Source organism: Sphaeramia orbicularis, chromosome 20 (genome assembly GCF_902148855.1).
Source record: "Sphaeramia orbicularis chromosome 20, fSphaOr1.1, whole genome shotgun sequence".
In the NCBI taxonomy this organism is placed as follows: Eukaryota; Metazoa; Chordata; class Actinopteri; order Kurtiformes; family Apogonidae; genus Sphaeramia; species Sphaeramia orbicularis.
This window is the reverse complement of record NC_043976.1, coordinates 7,419,942-7,442,359: the sequence shown is the minus strand read 5'-3', so window position 1 is coordinate 7,442,359 and position 22,418 is coordinate 7,419,942. Positions and strand designations below refer to the sequence as shown.

The following is a 22,418-nucleotide window of genomic DNA, read 5'->3' as shown; positions in this document are numbered from 1 at the left end:
TTGTGCCGGTGCCTTTTCCCGCACCCAATCTTGAACTGGCTGACATATTCACACCGAAAGTCAGAGCGTTCAGGAACCAAACAGAGTTGTAATGTTCTGTGTTGCATTAAATAAAAAACATCTTTTGAGAGTTCTGTGTCGTCTGTATTGCCACTCGTACATTCACTTGCAGACGTGGTTTTTCTCCTACAACCTATCCCGTCATGCATCAGTCTTACTACATCTATGGTAAGTGTCGAAAGACAAAACAGTAGCAATGAACGCGGGCAGTCACTTCGGTTCCCACTGTAACTAGTGTGGGAACCGGCTCTGACACCAGGCTGGCCGTGACTGTGACTCTGAAAACAGCTAAAGAACTTCTAGCTGTCAACTTTTATTCTGAGGTAACTGGTTTTGATGGTACTTAAATGATTGGTATTGGTAAGTTGCAATTTGTCATTTTCTTTCCACAAAACTCACCAGAAGTCACAATTTAAACTGATATTTTGCAAAATTTTCCTCCGGGGGAGCATGCCCCTGGACCCCCCTAGCGTTGCTAGGTTGCAGCACCACTGCTACAAAAATTTCTAGGGGAAACACTGTATATAGATATTTTTTTACTTTTATACTTTTTGTGGTTGTTGTTTCAGCTGGTTCTGGAATAAAGGACAAGTTGTTTGTCATTTTCAAACATGTCTTTTTTCACATTTCTGTTATTTTTTTTGCCTAACCAAATAATTGTTTCACTAAATCAAAGAAAATAATCGATAGATTAATCAAGTACAAAAGTAATTGATAGCAGCAACTAGCTAAGTGCATCTTTAGGTTGTCCACATGATTTAAAAAAAAATAAATAAATAAATAAAAATTCCATATAAATATCTCAGACAGGTTTGATTTTCCCACAGTGTTCCTGGGGTTTCTAATGCAATTATTTCCTATTTCACTTTTTTTTTTTTATTCATATAATTGATTGAGCACATCCTTTGTCCCTGACTGTTTCTTATCTCTTCTTCTCACTTTCTCTCTTCAGTGTTCTGTTTTCCTGCCAGCCTGTCCCTGTTTCTCTATTTAATTCTCACTTTCCTTGAACTTACACTCTATTTCACTTGTAATACTTTTTCCTGTGTAACCTGTTTCCTGTTCAGGGTCAGTGGGAATATCCACATTCATAGGGAGGTGGTGGACTGAAGTTAAAATATAAAAGTAAACTGACAATAAGGCAAAGGGTGCATCTAGTGATAATCTATCCATGTGGATGTATTTGGTCATCATACATTACACTGGAACTTCCCTACAGCTGTGACTTTGACACTTCTTATTTTACATTTTTGGCTTATATCAAATGTAAGCTGCTTTTACTATCCTCCTTGTGTTCTTTTATAAGCTATATATGCCCCCCCCCAAACACACACACACCCTCCCCTGTCCCCCTGCTCTGTCTTCCACTAACAGTAACACATGCTAACACAGACTGATCCCCCAGAGACATATTACTGAAACCAGCCATGCTTCTTGTTAGCTTGTATTGAAATTTGATAGTCCTTCCACATATAGAGCTTCTTCCTCAAGTCTTCTGTGTCAGTTCTTGTCCAAGCACTCACTTATTATCACCAGGTAATGGATGTAGCTTGAGAGCAGAAGACAAAAGCAAGGAATAAACACGACATTCAAGAAAACTCCAGGCCTGAATCGTTCCAAATACAGACACACATCTGTACAGACCCCCCTCCCCTCCTGTCTTTAAACAGTTTTTTCTTCCCCATGTTTACATCCAGTGTACTTTTGAGTCCATCACTTTACTGTAACTTTCTATGGCTTGAAGCTTCAGACGTCACTGTTTGTGGATTTTGGAAGGTTGCCCCAGTGGCTTTCATCAGCTTTCTGTCTTTCTGTCCCTTCTCTGCCTGTTTTATATCTGGGAGTTTTTTTTTTAATCTAATGAAAAATCTGGAGTTTAGCTATTTCTGTTACACTGAAAACTCTTAAGTGCTGTGTATTCTTTGATTTGGCGTATAGTACATTGTACCAAGTAAGATAAAGTATTTCTCTTTTTACTCATTGATTTAGGTTTTAGGAAAAGAAATGACTTCCTATGGTAACATTCATTGCACAAGACATTATCACAGCACGGCCTTTTATCTGTGTTTAACAAAAAAACTTGGGCTTGGGCTTACACTTGCTATTCTAGTTGTAAATGTTCATGTCTTGACAGTGTTGCACGTTGGAAATGCAAATTGAGCCCAACCTTCAAAAGGTGCAGTAATCTCAGTCCATATCTGAAGGTTATATGTTGGAATAATATACAGTGTTCTTGTTGAAACATATTGCAAGTGTATAAATCACAGTAAATATCATTTTCAATTTTATGTGATGGTAAGACAAAGAGTTCATTTAAGTTGAAACTGTGAGAAATAGGACAGTGGATGTACTTCACTGAGGTATTCTGTATCACATTTGCATAAATCTTTTTTTGGAAACTCAGTCTGCTGTTGCTGCTTAATATGAGGTTGTATTTTTGTTCAGTTTCTGCATCATTTTGTCTGGAAGGACATTTCTGATGATCACATCTGCTGTGCTGAACATAGAGAGTAGAAACATGAGCTTTTATTTTGTTAAAGTATTCCCTATTCATCCAGGTTGTGGGTGAAAGTGATATCAGAGTACTCTTTACTGCGTGCAGGAGCTAATTCTGTGCTCAGCAGTTGCAGTGCAGATGTGGTGAGCGTGGTGCACTGCGTTACCACTCCCTCCTGCTGGCCTTTACACTCCTGGGACCTCAATGTCTGCTCTACATATGTTTTCTTGAACTACCAGAGTTTGCACACACACACACACACACACACACACACACACACACACACACACATACACACACACACACAGTGACCCTTCTTTTCTTCTTTGAGATGTGTGAGGCCTGTTGCAGTTCTTTCTTTTGTTGCTTTTGTCAGGGTCTGTTGCTTCTTCACAAACCATGCCCAGCACATTACTATGGACAAAATGAGTCTTGTACTTACATCTTATATCCCTATCTCAACGGTGACACAGCCATCGGCGTCCAATCTCAAGGACTGCTGATAAAAGTTTAATGTTGGAGGTTTTATGTTGTGTTTTGTCTTTGTCTAATTGGCTCAGTATCTCTCAGTTTTCTAAGACATCAACACAGGCTTTGGTATGTGTCTTTGTAGATTACAGACTACCTCTGTGTCCTTTTTTGTCATTTTTCATTATCAGAATGTAACTCAGTGATTGTAGTTTGACCACAGAATTTGCTGAGCACAGAATTTCCATTTGTGTTTACCCAGTACACAGTAGGAACCCATCATGATGTTTATTCCACATTTAGATCCCGGGCACCTCCTTCTACTCATCATTGCACAAAAACACAAATCCTAGAAAACACTCTGTGGCCTCTCTGTACTCCACATCTGCAGAGTGTGAAAGAGCTGTGTGTGTCGTGACATCTCCACTGCGGGTTGTCTGTTCTTGGTGATTCACCCTGTGCACTGTGTTTCTTTTGGCTCATAAAGAGGTCCCATCTGGGAAGGATAACGTCCCTGCTTATGAAATAATAAATAGAAGTGTACTAAAGTTGTGCTGACTGCTGCCTCTATATGAAGACAAAGAGTCTCCCAGTTATCCAGAACCAGCAGCCTTATTTCATATGAACTTCACAGATAGTTTAATCCCTTTTGCTGTGTTTTTCAACCTGTTTTTCACATTATTACTCAGGACCTGGCAAGCAAAGTTGTCTTCCTATTCGAGAGTCTTGTGTTTTGGAGGTTTTGTTGTGAATTGCATGGCCCTTTTGCATACCGTATGGAAAGCAAGTAACAATAGCATCAAAGTGGCGCAACCAAATGAGAACATTCATTCGTTCATTGTTCTGTTCTGTCTTGATCTGATGTTTTTACATCAGCTGATTGTTGAATACTGGCACCAGCATGTCTGTTAAGACAATAAACACAAGAAAGATGAGACACTAGCGATGAATAATGTATGATGACTAGTTTTTAAAAAGTCTATCACCCTGCTACATGACTTACTGTGACAGTTATCTCCATTTTCCTGGAGAAATATCACTCAAGACAACACTGCTGTTTAAAATGATGCCATTTCATTTCAGTCCTATGGATATTATTTGGTTTCTTTTCCCTTGTAAGAGAGTAAACTGAATATTCTTGGGTTTTGGGCCAATCTAGACATTTAAGGACATCTTCTTGGACTTTAGGGAGTACAGATTGACATTCATAATTTTATGGACCAAACAATTAATTGATTAATCAATAAATATTGAATCTTGAAAAAAAGTAAATGGTAGTTGCAGCACTATGTATATTATAAAAGCCAAGTGGCCTTTGTGTGTGTGCGTGCATGTATGTGTGTCTCGGGACTCACACAAAATCTGGAAAGAGCTGACTGCTGCAGTGTGGCATGCTTATGTGTTTTTGGTCAAGGAACAGACTAGCAAAAACGGCAAGTTGATAGGACCAATATTTTGGGAGAGATTAGTAATTTTGGAATACAGTAGCCTTACAGTCACGTTGCTATGGCCAGAACGATTTGACTTCTGGACAAATGCGGTACAGCATGCACAAATACACAACAGCATAAAAACTACCACATCTAGAACTTGTGAATCCCTGTATGCGCTAGTTCCTTATATTTTTGAATGAAGTTTGAAACGATTTGTCAGTAAACAAAGCAAACAGAATTTTAATTTATATTTATGTGTACCAGCGTTAATTGTCAAGAAACTGCTTTTCATAGGACGCACTGTAGGTGTATAACAACACTGTTTTTAGGCATATAATGGTGCTGAAATAGAAGAAGACAGAATGTTTTTCATAATTATTTATATGGCAGTCGTCAACTTAATCTGACAGCCTGAAATATGTTAAATCTACACCAAATCTGCCTAACCAGCCCTGGTCTAAAGCTGAGCAGATGGCCTGGATGGGAGTTTTCCCTGAGGGTCTGAGATTAAAATGTCCTTTCAGTAACCTGATACTATACCCTCTGTGTCTGTGGTTGCATGATTTTATAGGTAAGTGTTTGAAACTGACTGAGACTTTTCATCAAGTCACTTTGATAAAATGGTCTTTTGTGACGATGTATAAGGTCGGGGTAAAGAAAAGTAATGTCAGTAAAAGAGTGACATCCTCAATTATCTGGCTCCTTGGCAATATCACAAGGCTTGTAGCTATTATTTAGATATTATCTTTAGTATTTCATGGACATTAACGCCTCAGCTTTATTGTAAAATGAGACAGGATTCTCTTCTTAGTGTACTCCAGTCATGCATGTTATTTTACATGATCATCCCAAATTCCCAGGAGTTTTGATACCCCAGACAGGAAATTTGTTCAAGGTGTGTCTGTGTGGACCAAGGTCTTCTGCTGTTGCTAATGTTATTTGAATGTGATGGGATAAAACTGGCTAAGCAGTCAAACATGATATCTGACTGTCTAGACTGATAATAAATAGGTAAACCTTAAGTAAACCTCCACGAACTTACTGCCTATTTAATGCATAGACTACTGTATATAGAGGTGAAGCTTCTGAGCCTCTACAAACCCAATTACAAAATGTTTGGACGCTATGTAACATGTGAGTAAAAACAGAATGCAGTCATTTGCAAATCTCATAAACCCATATTTTATTGGGTTTATGAGACAGTACCTCTCAGAATTAAAGAACGGTAGCCAATCTGTTTGTGTCTGTGGAATAATTTCAGAAAAGTACTCTCAACCTAAAATTGTGAAGCCTTTGAATATCTAATCATTTGAGATACATAATGTGATCAAAACATTCAGGATACCCATGATCTTCAGGCCCTCAGGCTGCACTACAGTAAAACCAGACATGATTCTATAATGGAGATCACTGCATGGGCTCAGGAACACTTTCAGAGATCACTGTCCGTGAACACATTCCGCTGTGCCATCTACAAAAGCACGTTAAATGCCTATCATACAAAAAAACCCCATATGTGATATGTGAGCCATATGGGGGTGCATTAGGACCAGGTTTCTGTATTCATACCTGTAGGAAAATGGATTTTGCAGTACAGAAGAAAGGCATCCAATCATACACAAGCAACAAATAAAGACAATATATTCAAATAAAACTTGTTTTAAAGTGGCCAGTTAATTGCTTAATGCATCTGGAAAGGCATTAACAGCGCTGAAAAGTACATACAGGTTTTGGAGCAACATACGCTCCCATCCAGATGATGATTTTCTTTGGGGGGAAGATCTTGCATATTTCAGCAACACAGTGTTAGACTGCATCTATTTACAACAGACTGGCTTCATAGTAGAGGAGTCTGGGTCCTGGACTGCAGTCCAGGCCTTTCAGCGACTGCATACATTTGACATATAAAAAAAAAAAAAAGCCAAAGACTGAGAACTTTTGAGCAGCTAGAATACTATATCAGACAAGAATTGGACAGCATTTCTCTCCAGCAAGTGAACATGACGCACCATGGTGTTGAACATTTTAGAAACATGTTACTGTTTCATGTTCAAAATTTGCTTTTTTTTTTTTTTTTTTTTTTTAAATGTTACATTTTGTGAGTTAACACATTTGATATGTTTTCTATATTCTATTTTAAATAGAAGTTGGATTTACAAGACCATTTCAGTCAGTTTTTATTCATATTTATGCATAGTGTTACAACTTTTTTGGAATTGTGGTAGTATCTTACAATAATAACCTAGTTTTGTAGTTTAAGGTACAAATCACTACTTTTTCAGTTAAGGACTGTGTGGAATGTGCTTAAAGAGGTGTTCTAGTGTGAACATTTTACTCTTTGTTGTCACGTCTCAGATTTTTTTGACAGCGTTTAACTGCTGGATCTTCAAGACTTTCAATAAGTGTGTGTTGTGGCTCAGCAATAATCAGCTGCACATCCTGTCTGACGGTTTACTCTTTAATTGGCTTAATGATGGATTATTATGGAACTGCTGAATGAGATCCTCATGTGATAATGTCTGTTTTAATATGTTAGTGAGACCTTCATCGCAGCAGCACTTCCAACTCATGCTGAGCTATCAGGCAGCAAGTCTGGCCTGTGTAGAGACACACACAAACACACACATGCCAGAAACCTGCTTTTTTATCCAGACCAGATGCTCAGTTTTCCACGTTGTACTCACCAGCAAATGGTGATGTGTTGTAGTTGTAGTCCAGGAGAAGCAGAGTTTAAGGACTACAAATCTTTTTCTCAGGTGATTACGCAACAGGGGAGATATACCCAACTAGAAAATCAGGGGTCAGTTGTTTAAGCAATGACTTTGCCTTTGATTTATAGGATATTTTCAGTGGATGTTCTATTCTCTTCACTCAGCTACAGCAGCTATAGGAATGAGACTGAAGGGAATTAACAGTAGTCTTTGGCACAGTGTACATACAGTAGGTGTGGCGGATATTTGAAGGGTCTCCATGTTAAAAGCGTGCAGGGTTTGGCTCTGTTTGACTGGCTGGCCCACATTAGCTTGATTCTTTGCAGCCTCTCTGGCACTAATACTTCTACTCTGTATTAAACTGTTGGCCAAAAACAAAAATGCATACATCCCAGTTTTAGGTTTTCTTTTGTTACCTCTGTCAACACTTAATCACCCATATCTGTTTGTTTGTTTGTCAGCATTACGTAAAAACCTCGGCTCTCTTTGTTGTGAATCTTACAAGGGTAATAATAATGATGATAATAATAATGATAATAATAATAATAATAATAATAATAATAATAATAAAAATTAAAGCTGCAAGCAGCATTGGGCGGGACCTCGCACCGGGCGTTCCGCCTCCCCCGCGATCTGCGTCCTGGGAATGTCCACACCTCAGCTCCACTCACACCTCTCCGTCCCCATACCAGTTCCCACCCTTTAGTGTCTGTCCTCCTTACATCTGTACAGAACACCAGCGACCCTCTGCTGAAACCACCATCACCTTTAAAATGATACTTTTATTTTGGAAACCCTACTGTGTGCATGTGCATTTGTTTTGTATGTGAGAGAAAGAATCAGTTTGAAAAATGAATTGAAATTGTATAAATAATTGAGCATTAAAGTGATGATTTCTCACATTTAAGGCTTTTATTTTGAAAAAACCCTATTGTGTGAGCATGTGTGTCTGTGAGAAAGAGTACTTTTGAATGAAGAAACATTGCACAAACAGTTGAGTGTTTGGTCATAAAAATGAAAAGAAGTTATGTAATAGAAATTTTGTATTATTGGTAATTAGGGTTTTATTTAGAAAAAATGTACTCCGTGTACTTTTGAATGTGTGCAAAATTTCCAATATCCAAAATACAATCCAGTAAAACCTGTTTTAAAATGGAGAAAGAAGAAAAAAAAAAAAAAAAAAAATTGGATTGTCTGGGATTTGAACCTGGGTCCTCTTGTTTCATAGGCAGCTACATGAACCACTGCACTAAGGACAGACACATACATCTGTGCACCAGGAAGAGTTTTATAGGGACTTTGTCATTGTTAAAAGTGAAAGTAAACATAGTCTTCAAAAAATCGCCATTATTCCATAACCGTAGGTCGGATCTGAAAAATTCTTTCACTTTTGGATTCTGCAGACTTGTGGAAATTTAATGAGATATAACTTTTTATTCAAAGGTCTGAAATGACTAAGCAGTAATTGCAGAAACGTATAGTAACTTTCAAAGGCAGATTGCCAACTTCCTGTTGGAGTTAGCTCATGAGTGTCAGTGTAGGATTTGTCGGGCTCAATCAGACCAACATTTTGGCATTTGTTTCATGTTTCTGTGACATTCCTACTGGCCGCTAGGGCAGATTTTGTGTGTTTTTTAGTACATAGGTGGCGCTACAGAGTCCATTTTGGCACCCAAGGGGTTAATTTTGATATTGAATGAAAGTGTTCACCAGCCATGACATACATGGCAAATTTGGTGAGTTTTGGAGCATGTTAAGGGGGTCAAATGGCAGTCTAAAGCCGAAAAAGTATGAAAATAAACAAACTGTTATAAATCAATAACCGTACCTCCTATCTCAAAAAGTTTTGGATGTGAAAGTTGTGCTGAGTCCCGTGAACGCGTAGATATGTCACATGTGGGGAAAAACTCCAAAATGAAAAATGAGTTCCAAACATGGCAACTTTGCGGGCTTGTAAAAAAAAAACTAAGACAGTTATGGAAAAGGTGTGAAATCGTTGTATTAAGGAGAGTTCACTGTATCTTTTGGCACTAATTAGAAGTCAATACCACAAACCGTGTCATCGGAGTTAGTTTTAGAAATTTTATTTTCAAAGGCATATTGCGAAGTTCCTGTTGCAGATAGGTCATGAGTGTCAGTGGATGATTTGTAGAGCATGATTCATCAAAAATTTTAGCACTGGTTTCATGTCTGTACGACATTCCTACTGGCCACTAGGGCAATTGCCGTTTTTTTTCACATAGGTGGCGCTAGAGAGCCCATTTTGGCACCTATGGGGTTAATTTTTTCATTTTATCAAATTTTTCGCCAGGCCTGACATGTGTGCCAAATTTGGTGAGTTTTCGTGCATGTTCAGGGGGTCAAAATCCAGGTCAAAGTGGTGTGTGAATAATAATAATATAAAAACGAACGAAAAACAATAGGGCCTTGCTTGCAGGCAAGGCCTCTCACTGCGTGAGAGGGCCTTACCTTTCGGCTCGGTCCCTAATAATAATGATAATGGATTTGATTTTATATAGCGCTTTTCTAGACACCCAAAGTGCTTTACATTTTTGATCCATTATTCATTCACTCTCACATTCCCCCTCTGGTGGGTAAGACCTGGGCCATGAAGGAACCCATTGTATTTTTAGTTTGGATCATGGACATTTATTTTTTTCTTTTTTTCTTTCACCTTTCCTGACATTGTGGAAATTGGACCTGGTGGAGATATGCTCTCTACAGAGTGCCCTTCTAATTCCAAATGTTTACATCTTACTAAGCCGTTAATGTTAAACATGTATCACAGTCCAAAATGTTGGGAGGACCTACTGTAACTTGGAGTGATGGGATGGTTTTCTGAGGATTTTACTGAGTATTTATGTAAGATGTTGGATTGACTGAGCCACTAATGGACGTACTGTACATGCAAACAAGTACTTGAAATCAAGCTGATGATTAATCAAGCTCACACTAGTTTTCTTCTAATAAGAACAAGGACAATATGAGAATGGGCTAGAATGTTTGAGGCTTTGTTTAATTATAGCCAGTAAATTTCTATGTGTATGACTTCTTGGCTCAAAATGGATCTAAAAGTTTTTCTATTATGTCTAGTCCAACCATGAGCAGTGGAGTGATTTAAGTAGTTCATTGGACTTCACAGTAATGTTTAAATACATAAATTACAGCTTTTTATGTCCACAGTCCAACGTTAACAACTGTCTAATTAAAGTGTTATTAAAGCTAGAAGTCACTCCTCTTTGTTTATGTCTCTGTGGGTACTAAGAGCACTACTTCTTTCTTTCTTGTTCAGGGTGGAGCAGAGACATTTTCCTCTCAAACAGTGTTGTAAAGTTTTATGCATGTTTAGGTTCTGCCTAATTACGCTGTCTGGTGTAAAAATCTTTTGAATGAAATTACTTTAGATGTGCGAGTTCTTTAAGGCTATCCAAGGCCACTCTGCAGCCTCCTGTGCAGTTTCGTTATATTATGCTGCTCATAATCTCCCGTGGAAATGCTCCAGCGGCAGAGCTCCAGTGTTTTGCAGAGCTGCGTGTATGTGTAGTGGGGTGTCATATTTCTCTTCAGGCTGTGGTCGCTCTGGGCAGGCAGGGCATCAATAATGCAGAGACCCTGGAGGTGACTTTGTCTCAGAGGAATACCAGTATGAGAGGCTCCCCTGTTTGTTCTGTGGCCTATTACACACATATCCCACAGTTTGGGACTTCAAGAGCAAAATCTTGCTGTAAGGGAAATACATTTTCCAGTTGGGAAGTGATTGTTATGCCAAGAGGGAAGTTTAAAACACTTTCAAAAGTCAAAATGTTGCTACAGTGTTGGATTTAGGATGTAAGAATTTAGCTTCTTGGACAACTTTTGCATACATAAGAAAATAAGATTTTGACTGACCTTGCTCTGGTTGTAGCAGGTTGTTAAGTTTGCATTTGTTTTACTTTCTCATGATGCCCAACTTCTGCCAGAGATAATAATGTGTGTGTGTGTGTGTGTGTGTGTGTGTGTGTGTGTGTGTGTGTGTGTATGTGTCAGAGAGCTTGAAAGTGATTGTGACACTGTTTATGACTCACATGGGAGAACACTCACACTATAAATCACAGCTGTTATTGTGCTGCAGAAGACTGACTCGAAAAGTGGGAGGTTGAACTACTAGGTTCAACTTGTAATTCAGAGTTCAGAGGTCGAAGACTAAAAGAGTCTAAGCTTCCTGCTCAGGCAGTGAAAGTCCTAACACTTCCCAGTGCTGTCTGAGTTTTTGGGAATTTTTGGTAGCAGTCTGAAATGCTTTTAATTGCACAGATTTTGAGACATCCTGACAGCATTTACCTGTCATAAAAAGTTGGATGGAACAACACATTCTGGGATTTTATTAGGTGTAGCATCCAAGCAATTTAGGTGACACCAAAGCCAAATTAAAGTGAGCATGGAGGTGCAAAATACATGACGACAAATTCACAACTCCCCCTGTGTGGACACCTGGCATTTATGCTTAGAAACCCTCAAGCTCAAGGACAGAAGATGGCCAAGAAAAACATTTTTGAAATCATAAATTGCATTCTTGTGTGAAATGTTTCAGTGCAGTAGGATGAGAAGTAGCCATGACTAAACCGTGAACAGCCGTTGCATAAAACTCTGAGAATTAAATAATTGAAACATATGCTTACTGTAATCCGGCAGTACTGCTCCCAGTGCTGTTTTAATTAGACTTCAGTGTTGAATATGTACAGAAGATATAATCATGAACACACTATTGTTCTACTGTGGGATTCTTTTTTTGTCAGTTGCTTATGCACTTATCACATCTCTCCCACTTTCTCAGTTTACAGAACAGAGCTTGTTGATGCCATCTTTGATGATAACAAACACGCTCATGTTTCATCTGTCCTGTAACTGGTTGCGGTTTGTGAAACTGCATCGCTCTGCTGGTTCTTTGTGTTCAAATCCTTGACATTCTTCCTTGTGAGACAATGCACTAGTGAGAAACATTGCTCTGCATAATCTCTGCTGAATCACACAACTGCGAGAGGAATTTTTTTGTTGCCTTTATTAATTTCTGCCTTGTGCATTGAGGAGGTTTCAGGCTCTGAAAAGGTTTGACCCCGACGTGATTTGAACACGCAACCTTCTGATCTGGAGTCAGACGCGCTACCGTTGCGCCACGAGGTCCTTCTTGTGCCTCTGTCATTTGAGAAGCTCATCTAGCTGATATTTCTCCTGTGGGAATAGGAACACTTGCCGAAGCTAATACAGCAATCATAAAATACACAGTCAGGCACATGTTCTCTCTCTCTCACACACACTTTCTCCCACTCCCCCTCCTACTACCAGTTTCCTCCAGGGCTCCAGGCTTTATATGGCCTCTGACAGGAACAGGCAACCCACACGGGTACAAAGAGGCAGATAATGGGGTGAAGAGAGCTATTGTCTGGGCTTATGTCGCAAGTGTGTGTGTCTGAGTGTGTGTGACAGAAAGAACAACTACCTCTCTGTTTCCCTTCACCTTCTACAGTGGATCAGATAAGCAGATACCTGATCAGACCAGGGGGGTGGTATGTCAGTCACTCTGGGTATGAATGAAGGAGTAAAGCTCACAAGTGGCTAAACAGGTCACTGGGGCAGGAGCTGAAGGACCAGTAGACAATACACACTGGCACACCCTACATATCTGTTCGCATTTACTTCACCCCACACAAAAGTCTTCCAACCTACAGATCTTTGTCTACATAGCAGGGATTAAGCTGCAATAGCATGTTGCACCATCAGGACACTTTTTCTTATCTTTCTTGGGTATAGTATTCTGGTATTCTATTGCATTTTGATCTGAGGTGTGAAGTAATGAAGCACATATACGTTTCAGGTATCTGTACTTTACTCAACCATTTATTTATTTATTTTTTTACTTTTACTTCTGATTAGTGCGTGCTTTCTGAACATCAACCTAAATGGACCTAAATCCCATAGTGCATGACAAGACAAGAATAATGTAGATGAGGTAACAGCACAAAGGTGGCCTGGTTTAACCTGTACTCGGGATGAGGACTGGGTTTGATTCCAGTCTGGGCTGTTTGCTGCAGATACCCCACCCCCCACCCTTTTTTTCCTGTTCATTCTTGCATTCTCTACAGTAGAGTCTTAAAAATGTTTATATAAAAATGATACAGTAAAGTAAAACTGAGTTTCTGTGGTTCACATATAGAACAGATTTGCACATTTTGTAGTTAATGTTCATTATTCTGAGTGTATATATTTTTCATTTTGCTTGCTATTGCAGTAGTTTATGTTCATAGTATATATTACAATAATGTGAGTTTGATTTTTGCACAGAACACCCATGTCTCCCTAAGTTGTGTTTCATATCACCTATCAAGGACATTTCTGAGCTGATACTTTTTCACTTGTGTTGTAAAAACTGAATCGGTACTCTTTTCCAGAGTCATCTTTAACAACTGTATTCCCCCTTCCTGAATAAAGAATGCAGATGCTTTCCTCACCTCTGATTTCATTAGTGTAACCTCATTTCCCATCTATGCTCCCTTATGCTAAGAGTTCATTAGCAAGTCTGTCTGTTCTCTCCTGCTCTCTATGGTCCACACTCATCGCATTAAAGTGAAACTAAGCATTTATGTAAAACAAGACCCACTCTCCTTCCTGTGAAATAACTCTAGTGAGGACAATTAAGAAGGCTTGAAGTTAAATTTGTCCGATGATTTGTCTCATTCCATGATGAAATACTAATGGGAGTTATTTTCTCTCAATAGAGAAATGAAGAACACACTGCCTCAGTTAAAGACAGTCGGTGGTTGTTTTAGGACTGACTGAAGTTTTGTACTTGACCTGAAAAGTTTGCCTCCAGTTCAGCTTAAAACACAAGAGCGGTGATTAGCAGTTTCCCAACACAGGTCACACTGGTTTTTTCAGTTTTTCCATAATCTGTCTTCCTGTTTGCTTCAAGCTAGACAGACATGTTCTCACATTTCCTTGACAGCTTCACACATACAGTCCTTTCTTAAAAACACACTGTCTCATTTTCACTGCTACAAAAGCAAGTTATAGACCAAGGCGAGGTACTTGAATAGGGATGGAGGGGTTTGGGTATTTAAAGTTTAATCAGTTACATTGGGTAATTAATGAGATTGTTTTGATCAGCCTATGTAGTTTAGAGTGATATTTTTTCAACTCCCAGTTTCAATGAATCATAAGTATTGAACCCTTAAAGGCCCATAACTATATTTGTCATAACTTTCAAATGATTTTTTTTGTCTTTGATTTATCACCATTTATTACAATATTATCTTCTACATTTTGCATTTTTCAGTGAAAATCAAGAATTTCCCTATATTTAATTTACGAACTATGTAGATGTTCTTAAAAGCTCAGTTGATGATTTTGGCCGAGGGCAGATGTTTGGATCTTTATGGGTTAAAAACCTATGAACAGGGGTCATCACTTGTGTTACTTAACCTTATAATGTTGAACATATCATATTTGATACATGAGTTTTGAAGCCCTCTACATGATCAGTGTAATATTTTTTTTCTTGAAAAACCTGATGTATACAATTAGATACATGCAATACATGGATAATCCACCAGGGGGAAGAATTCATTCACCAGAGGCCTTTCCAGTGACACTACAAGATTGTCATTAATGAGGAAGGGGGCAGAACTTTGCCAGTTTTGAAAAGGAATTACCAATTTGTTAGGCATGTTTGTGTTATACTATGTTTTTGTTTGTTCAGAAATAATAATATCTGAGTATTGAGACCTGATGTATGAAATATGATACAAAATTGAAACACAAAACATTTTTTTGGTTCTTCAGATGGACCAATAAAGGCTCCAGTTTCAAAGAACTGGAATTTTCTGTCAGTGATTTAATGGTTCAGGCTTTACAGGGTTAAGTGCTTGCTGGTGAAACAAATAGACAAGCATCCTTTTTTGTGTTCATAGTTTAGATTTTGTGAATGATACAGACTAAAAAAAACATCCGAAACAACAGAACAAAACTATGTTAAAAGCAATCTTGCAAAACCTGTTTAGTAACGCAGATTCTCCGAACAAAATGATGTGAGGTTGATGGCTAAACAGTTTCTCAGCTCTCTCTCTGTGTCCTCTCTACCTGCTGTTACTGTACATGGCACTATTACAAATGACTGAATGCACTCTTTGTTGGAAAGTCTGCTCCTTCTGTTTCTCTTCAGTGTATTTGTACTGGTTTCCGTACTACGGGTGTTTAACATTTGATAAAGCCCATATGTGTAGAAATGTGATAAATGTGATGACAGTTCATTTGCTGATGTGCACTTTAGGCTGCTCCCCTTTAAAAAACACTATTTTCAACTACTTTTAATTTCACTGCATTTAGTTTTACACCAAATACATCACATAATTTATATGTAAATCCTAAAAGTAAAAGTTCGTGAAGCCAATTTAATTTCTAGGGCAGGCCAGTGCTTCCATGTTTTCCATATTGATCAACATTGATGTTTCTCATACATAATTTAATATTTTATTATTCCAATAATTCAACATCTTGGTTATGGCTGATGAAAGAATGTTCATTAGCAAAACTTTAGGATATTAACATGGCCCTGTGTTTTCATTCTCTTAGTGTAATGACATACATAGACCAAAGAATTTAAATAATTTTAGCGTGCTTGTATTTTAATGCATCGTGTAGTCTGTCTGTGCCTGTTTTACTGCACAAAGTACTGTAAATTTCAGGGTTTATGAGGTGTACCTGAATGCACCACAAAGCTATCCTGTGTCAACCTCTGATATGGACAGTCGTGCACCTGTACCTGGATGCAACCGAGTTTTTACCACATGACTGCTCAAATGCAAACATTTACCCTGCAGTGTGCTGGGTAAATGGGAAACCTACTCTCGTGCTGTGTTTAATGAGCGTCATGTTATTTCTTGTGTATGATAGGCTGTTAGAGCTATGATAAAAATCACAAGGAAGCAAATTGGATGTCAGTCATATCAGTGAATGGCGTTAGATGGAAGTAGGGTAAAGAGGAGTGTTGCATAACATTTATTTATTTTATCATTTTTTCACAACATAACTCTGTGTCATCCATGGACCACTTACTAATACTTACAAGCATGCACTAGGGAGAAGCATTTAATCGTGTGTGTGTGTGTGTGTAAAGACCCTGAGTTAAGTATTTAGGAATGACAACTTCAAAGTCAGAAATCCAATCCTGCCTCAGTCACTGATGAATTTTCCACTAATACTCCTGTAATGACGAATCCTTGAACTGAGTATTCTTACAAGTGTTTCCGTCGGCTGCTGGAGGGAAAACCGCCGCTGATGTAAGGCTTTGAATGTAAACAGCAGTCAGACTCAGTCAGACGTTGTGTTGGATTAAGTTATGGGCTCATCTAGAATCCTATTTGTTCCTCATAATCCATCTGAAGAACAAGTCTGTGTGAAGACGATGCCAAGCAACATTTTAAGCGTTCTTTCCCTGTGAAATGCTGAATGGTCAGTGTGTGGGTTAAAATGACTTCCAGATACGGTGGTTCTTTCTTTCTTCTGGGTTTACAGTGTAGTGGCATTGTATTTTAGTTTTAGCTGAGTTTTATTCTTCCTGATTGAACCACACTCAAGGTCGACACCCCAGACAAACAAGCCTACATAAAACTTTACAGAGGATCAGCACATGAGGAAGTATGCGCACTGGGCATGGATTTGATGTGACGTAAGCTTTGTGTAATGACTATAATATTGGCGTGTCACTTATGTTGGAACTACGTAGAGCTTTTTTTCTTTTCCTTTACCAGATAAACTTGCTTTCCTTCTTTATAACCTCAGAAGGAAGGAAAATACCACACAGTCATTCCCCTCATGATTTGGACCATTTTGCCTGGTGAACCGCAATGGAGTTCAGTACAACAGAGCCGTGCATGAAGGCATTTAACCACAGACCTGAAGACAGCTCAGTTTGGACAAGACAGCAGAGAGGGAGGGGGATAGAGTGAACATAAAATAGAAATGAAAACAAAAAAGTGAGAACATTTTTCCTAGCATGGTAAAAGGCGGAGGAAGGATTTTGTCTTCAGCCTCATGTCAAGCTGTGAGACTGAAGAGAAGAAAAGGAGGGAGGAGTGAACAAATGGAGTGAATGACAAGTTTTTATATTTCATGTTTCATATTCAGTTTATTATGAAACATCATGCAAAACTGGATTAACCCATAAAGACCCAAACATCCACCAGACACCAAATTACCTACTGTTTAATAACTGTTCGTCCATTAATCCTATCAATACATGTAAATAATTGGTGTAAAATGCAGTTCGTCATCTTTTCATGGTCATCAGATACGACCCATTTGGACTTTCAGAGGCTCCGTAGTGAACGTGGAAACACCGTCATCTTCTACAACATTGATTCACCAGTAAAACCCATAAAGTTGGATCAATGACAGTGGATGGAGACACTGGGTTTATGTTCAATTAATGATATATTTTGTTGAAAAACGAACTTTTCCATCAGTTTTCTCAGTTTCTAACATAATGACCCATAACTTTAATCTGAGCTTTGATGAACATCTACTTGATCAGTGAATTAAATGTAAAAAAAATTTATGATTTTCACTGAAAAAATGCAAAATGCAGAGGACAAGATTGTAATAAAATGGTGATAAATCTTTTAGGAAAGGTTAAATAGACAGAAAAATTAATTTGGGAACTGATACAAAAGTCACACTGGGTCTTTATGGGTTAACTCAGCTTTTTTGACATGTAGTTGAGCTGGTTGGGATCTTCCTCTGCAGTCCTTATTATACCTGGAGGGATGTTGAATGTGTGAATGTTATTTGTGTTTTGATGCATAAAAGGTGTTGATTTTCATGCATTAAATACTCAGGAATATGACACCTCCTCCTGTGCTTGTATCGCTTTTTTTTTTGCTTTTTTTTTTGCTTTTTTTTTGCTTTTTTTTCTGTTACATATACAGAAAGGTTTGATCAGTTTTCCTATTTTACAAGCTGGTCAGCAGGATTAGAGTTTTCATAACTGCTAGCATGATTGCAATTCGTAAGCATGTCATAGCCCCTGTGTGCCAACTGAGTGTATGAACCACATGGTGATCAGATCAGCTGATTACTAAGGAGGCACAAGCTGCTAATTCCTTTGACCTGGCAATGCTAATATGTTATGGCTTTACTTATATAATTCTGTAAATCCTAAATCTATATGGTACAAATTAAGCTGATCTCATTACAGAGGTAATACTTTTTTTTTTTTTTTCAGGACCCAAGCTACTGGGTCCAGGTCCACAGGTTGGAACACGGAGACGGAGGGATTCTGGACGTGGATGATGTGCTGTGTGATGTGGCAGATGACAAAGATAGGGTGAGTTTTTTTTTTTTTTTATATAAGAAACTTTCTTTTCCTCTTCTTGTTTCCATTCATATTTTCCTCCTATAAAAATGTCTGACTGATCTGACTGTCTGAGGTATTATGAAGCCACTATAGAGACATTCACTGACATGTGCTTATGATGTCATATCAATAGTATGACATCACAGAACAGTAAACTATCACATAAACCTTACTTTCTGTTCATTCCAACCTCTTTGCAGTTTTCTTTCGTGAGGAAGTTTGAATGATTCATGTGTGCTTTGTTTGACTCTGTGTCAGTGGGAGCATGATATCACACTGGCATCCCCACCCACTAGACCAACTGTAAATGATTACCCACAATCCCACTGTGTCTCTCTCATGGGAAAAGCACTGACTACACCTGAGTCACCGGCTGTTTGGCTTTAATTTTGGGCTAGTTAGTGAAGTACAACCCCGTCTGTGTCTTTATGAGATCATTAAAATGTGTTTTGCTTCAGTTCAGTCAGAAAAATGAAACCTTTTATTGATGGAAATGTTTACATCTCTGCAGTGACTGAGTACTGATATTTGTGTGATTGTTAAAGAGTAGGGTAGTGATTAGTCATGCATTATTGGGTCTTCCCGTTACTTCAAAGGTTGATTAGCTTAAACCAGTGGGACCATCAGTCTATGACTGATGATGACACATGGCTGGACTATGTTGGCTCTTAGTCTTATGGCAGATTTGAAAGTAAAGTAAAATAAAGTACATTTTATTCATAGAGCACTTTTTGCAGACTGGAAGTCACAAAGTGCTTTACAGTGCAAGACAATTAAAATACAGTTTAAATACAATTTAAAATGCAATTAAAATACAGTTAAAGTGCAATAAATACATGAAGTGTAATCGGTTTGTAGCAACTCTTAGTCAGTTTTAGCACAGTATGTAATGTCTGTGAGTCACTAATATGATAACGTGTTTAGAGGTGCTAGGGGAAATGGTTTACTGCATTTCAGTCAGTTTTCACTAGAAATACATAGAGATCTTGGGGCTTTCCTTTACTTGCATATGCATGAGATGATATTTGTGTGCAAGTGCATCTACATGTCTTATAATGTGGTCGGTGTCATGGTTACACATCAGCTGGGATGAGCAGAGACAGCAGCTGTTTTACACCTGCTGTCTCAAACACTCCTTCCTCCCTCCCTCTCCTGTCATCTCACCTCCTCTCCTTTCCTGACATAAACCCATGATGCATTTTCTCCTTTTTAATTTTCTTCATTTGAGCTAATTCTGTAAATCCATACTCCCCCTGGTGGATGTGTAGGGTGGTTAGTCCATTATTTACATGACTGGACCTTTTCGTTTCAGCTGCAGGCAGTTTTCATGCACATTGACAGAAGACTTGTGTTGTCTTTCATGTCGTTTTCTTTAGCTGTGCAGTAATATTCAAAAGCTGTCCTAATTCCTTTCTTACTCTGTATAAGGCTGAGACATTAAATTAAATAGCTGCAAGACTGACACAGTAAAAAATTATTGACAGTGGCTATAAATGTCACAGAGTGCATTGCTCAGGTGAATGTGAACTGGGACAGCATTCTTTACACAAGGGCAACAACGCTCTGTGTGTGTGTGTGTGTGTGTGTGTGTGTGTGTGTGTGTGTACATACAGGACCTTATCTCAGTGTGTGGGTGTCTGCTTCTTTGTGTGTGTTTCTAGCTCTAGTAGTAAATCCAGTCTGTCCAGTTCTATCCATCAGCTACTGCTTGTGTCCCTGTTTTAATCTAATCCACCAACAGGGAACAACACTGTCAGCAAGACTTGTTGATTTTAACCATTCAATGACAACAGCGCTCTTATATTAATGAGTATACTGAAATCACAGGCTTGTTTTGCTGCTTAAGGATAGCCATTGGAAGTTTGAGAAAAGGATTGTAATACAGGCAATTTTTTAAAGCAGTGTATGACTTTCATCACATTTGTTTTTCAAATTTGTATATCCAGAGTGATAGTCTATTATTCTTTCTGTGGTACGGACCTGAATCACTTTCCTCATGTTGAACAACTTCGAAGATGACTCCATCATAAACACAGTCCGCTTGTTTACATAACAAACCAAAACATCACTCGGGCCTTTCCGGACATTTTGTCGCAAAGTACATTGTGGGAAAGGGAATTCCACCCAGCAGCCACAAAAATGATGACCAAGCAAAAAGGGGGTTTCTCACAGATTCGGCAAGAAAATGAGCCATGTCGCTACAATGTAAAATTATACAGTCCACCAGGGTGGATTGTATATGGTAGACGGAGGTAAAGGCGACATTTGGGTTCAACACTCACAAAGGGACAGCAAAAGTGCTACTGCTCGGAATTCCCATTCCCACAATGCACTTTGCTTGGGTTTTACAAATTCATAAAAAATTGCGATGCAAGTCATACACTGCTTTATGGTGATATCTATCAAGCAATCAATCAGATTTTGTTTTTATTGCATCACATCATAACAAAAGTTATCTCATGACACTTGACATCTAGAGCTGGTCTAAGCCAGACTCTTAGGCCATTTACAGAAACTCATCAGACTCCTCCAGGAGGAAACACTTGGCGACAGTAGCGAGGAAAAACATCCTTTCTTCCCTTTACTTTTAAAACTTCCTTTGAACAGGCAGAAACCTGGAGCAAACGCTGGCTCTTGGAGGATGGTTATCTGCCTTGACCAGTTAGGGTTAAAGAGAGACTGTAAAGGAAGAGAGAGAAAGAGAGAGTTTGGGGTGGGGGGGCACATGTATGCACAGCAAACTGCACTACAACTGTTAAAAACTAGAAGAGCTGGTGCTAGTTTAATTACCAATAGCTAGAACAAATACCCATGATTGTTAATGCTACTACTCCAAGTACAGGTATTAACAGTGGATATACTACTACTACAGCTGTTAGTACCAACAATAGAAACCTCTACCATCTTTGTAACTATATAATAAACACCGTCACAACTATATGGATAAATGAGTAATGATGATGAAGGGAGGAGAGAAACAGGACCACAGCACCAGGTCCAGAGATGATCCAGGGAAAACCTGTGAGGCGATAAAGCACAGAGACTCTGGGGAAGAAGTCAAATCTGAGATTATTTTCTTGACTACATATTAGTGTGAAGTAACAGGAGGGATGCTACTCAGAAACTGCTGGTGTTGCTTTGCAAGTTTCTGTCCCTTTGTTAATTGCTGAGCATGTGTCATGTCAGGCTGTGCTGTTTAGGAGATACTCGTCTCAGGTTCTACTACTTTATCACGCTGTGATTCCTATGCAGTCACCGATCTGCATGCTGGAACCTGTCTGTGTCTTCTTCATTAACTGTGAAGCTGTGACTTTGCAGGAGCAATATGAGATTGTTTATGTCTTGATTTCCAGAAATTCCTGTATTGTTAGAGTGGTAGTGGTTAGTTTTGGTTTCATGTTGCAAAAATAGCAGTTTATGTAGTATGTAATTAAGTTTTTTTCACAACGTGTTTTAGACAGTGATGGTAGTCTTTGTGTTTGTGTTTGAACTCTTAAAACAAAGATTATGGAGGTTGACTCAGTATGACCAGTAATCAATCATTAAACAGAGAGAGAGGAAAGAAGAAGAAAATAGTAAATAAGCATGTTCCTTTCAGAGTAGTGAATGTGTGGTTTGACTTAACTCCATATATTTGTGATTACTGTTTTTCTCTTTAATTGACAGTAGTCAGGTTTTTGGTACACTACTGCCACCAACTGGACGGATATGTGCAGTAGAGGGTTGGCATTGGAAAAAAATCTGTAGAACCAATCCACAGATTAAAGAGTTACGACCTGCATGATAACGTCTGTGTGTAACAGACTATGGGCATAAATGCTTACATCCTCCTCAACAATAGAGAAGCCTCTTCCTGTATATTG

General features: G+C 38.6%; 1 protein-coding gene and 1 non-coding gene across 3 annotated transcripts in view; one reads left to right on the top strand and one right to left on the bottom strand.

Annotated features, from left to right (window-relative positions):
* Nucleotides 1–22,418, top strand: part of pard3aa (par-3 family cell polarity regulator alpha, a) — a 426,578-nt gene that overhangs the window by 40,176 nt on the left and 363,984 nt on the right. For both annotated transcript variants that reach the window (XM_030123467.1, XM_030123466.1), the window contains exon 2: nt 18,424–18,525. In XM_030123467.1, coding sequence (XP_029979327.1) covers nt 18,424–18,525 — 102 coding nt within the window. The remainder of the gene's footprint in view (nt 1–18,423; nt 18,526–22,418) is intronic.
* Nucleotides 12,258–12,329, bottom strand: trnaw-cca (transfer RNA tryptophan (anticodon CCA)). The gene has a single exon. It is a non-coding gene; the product is annotated as a tRNA-Trp (tRNA).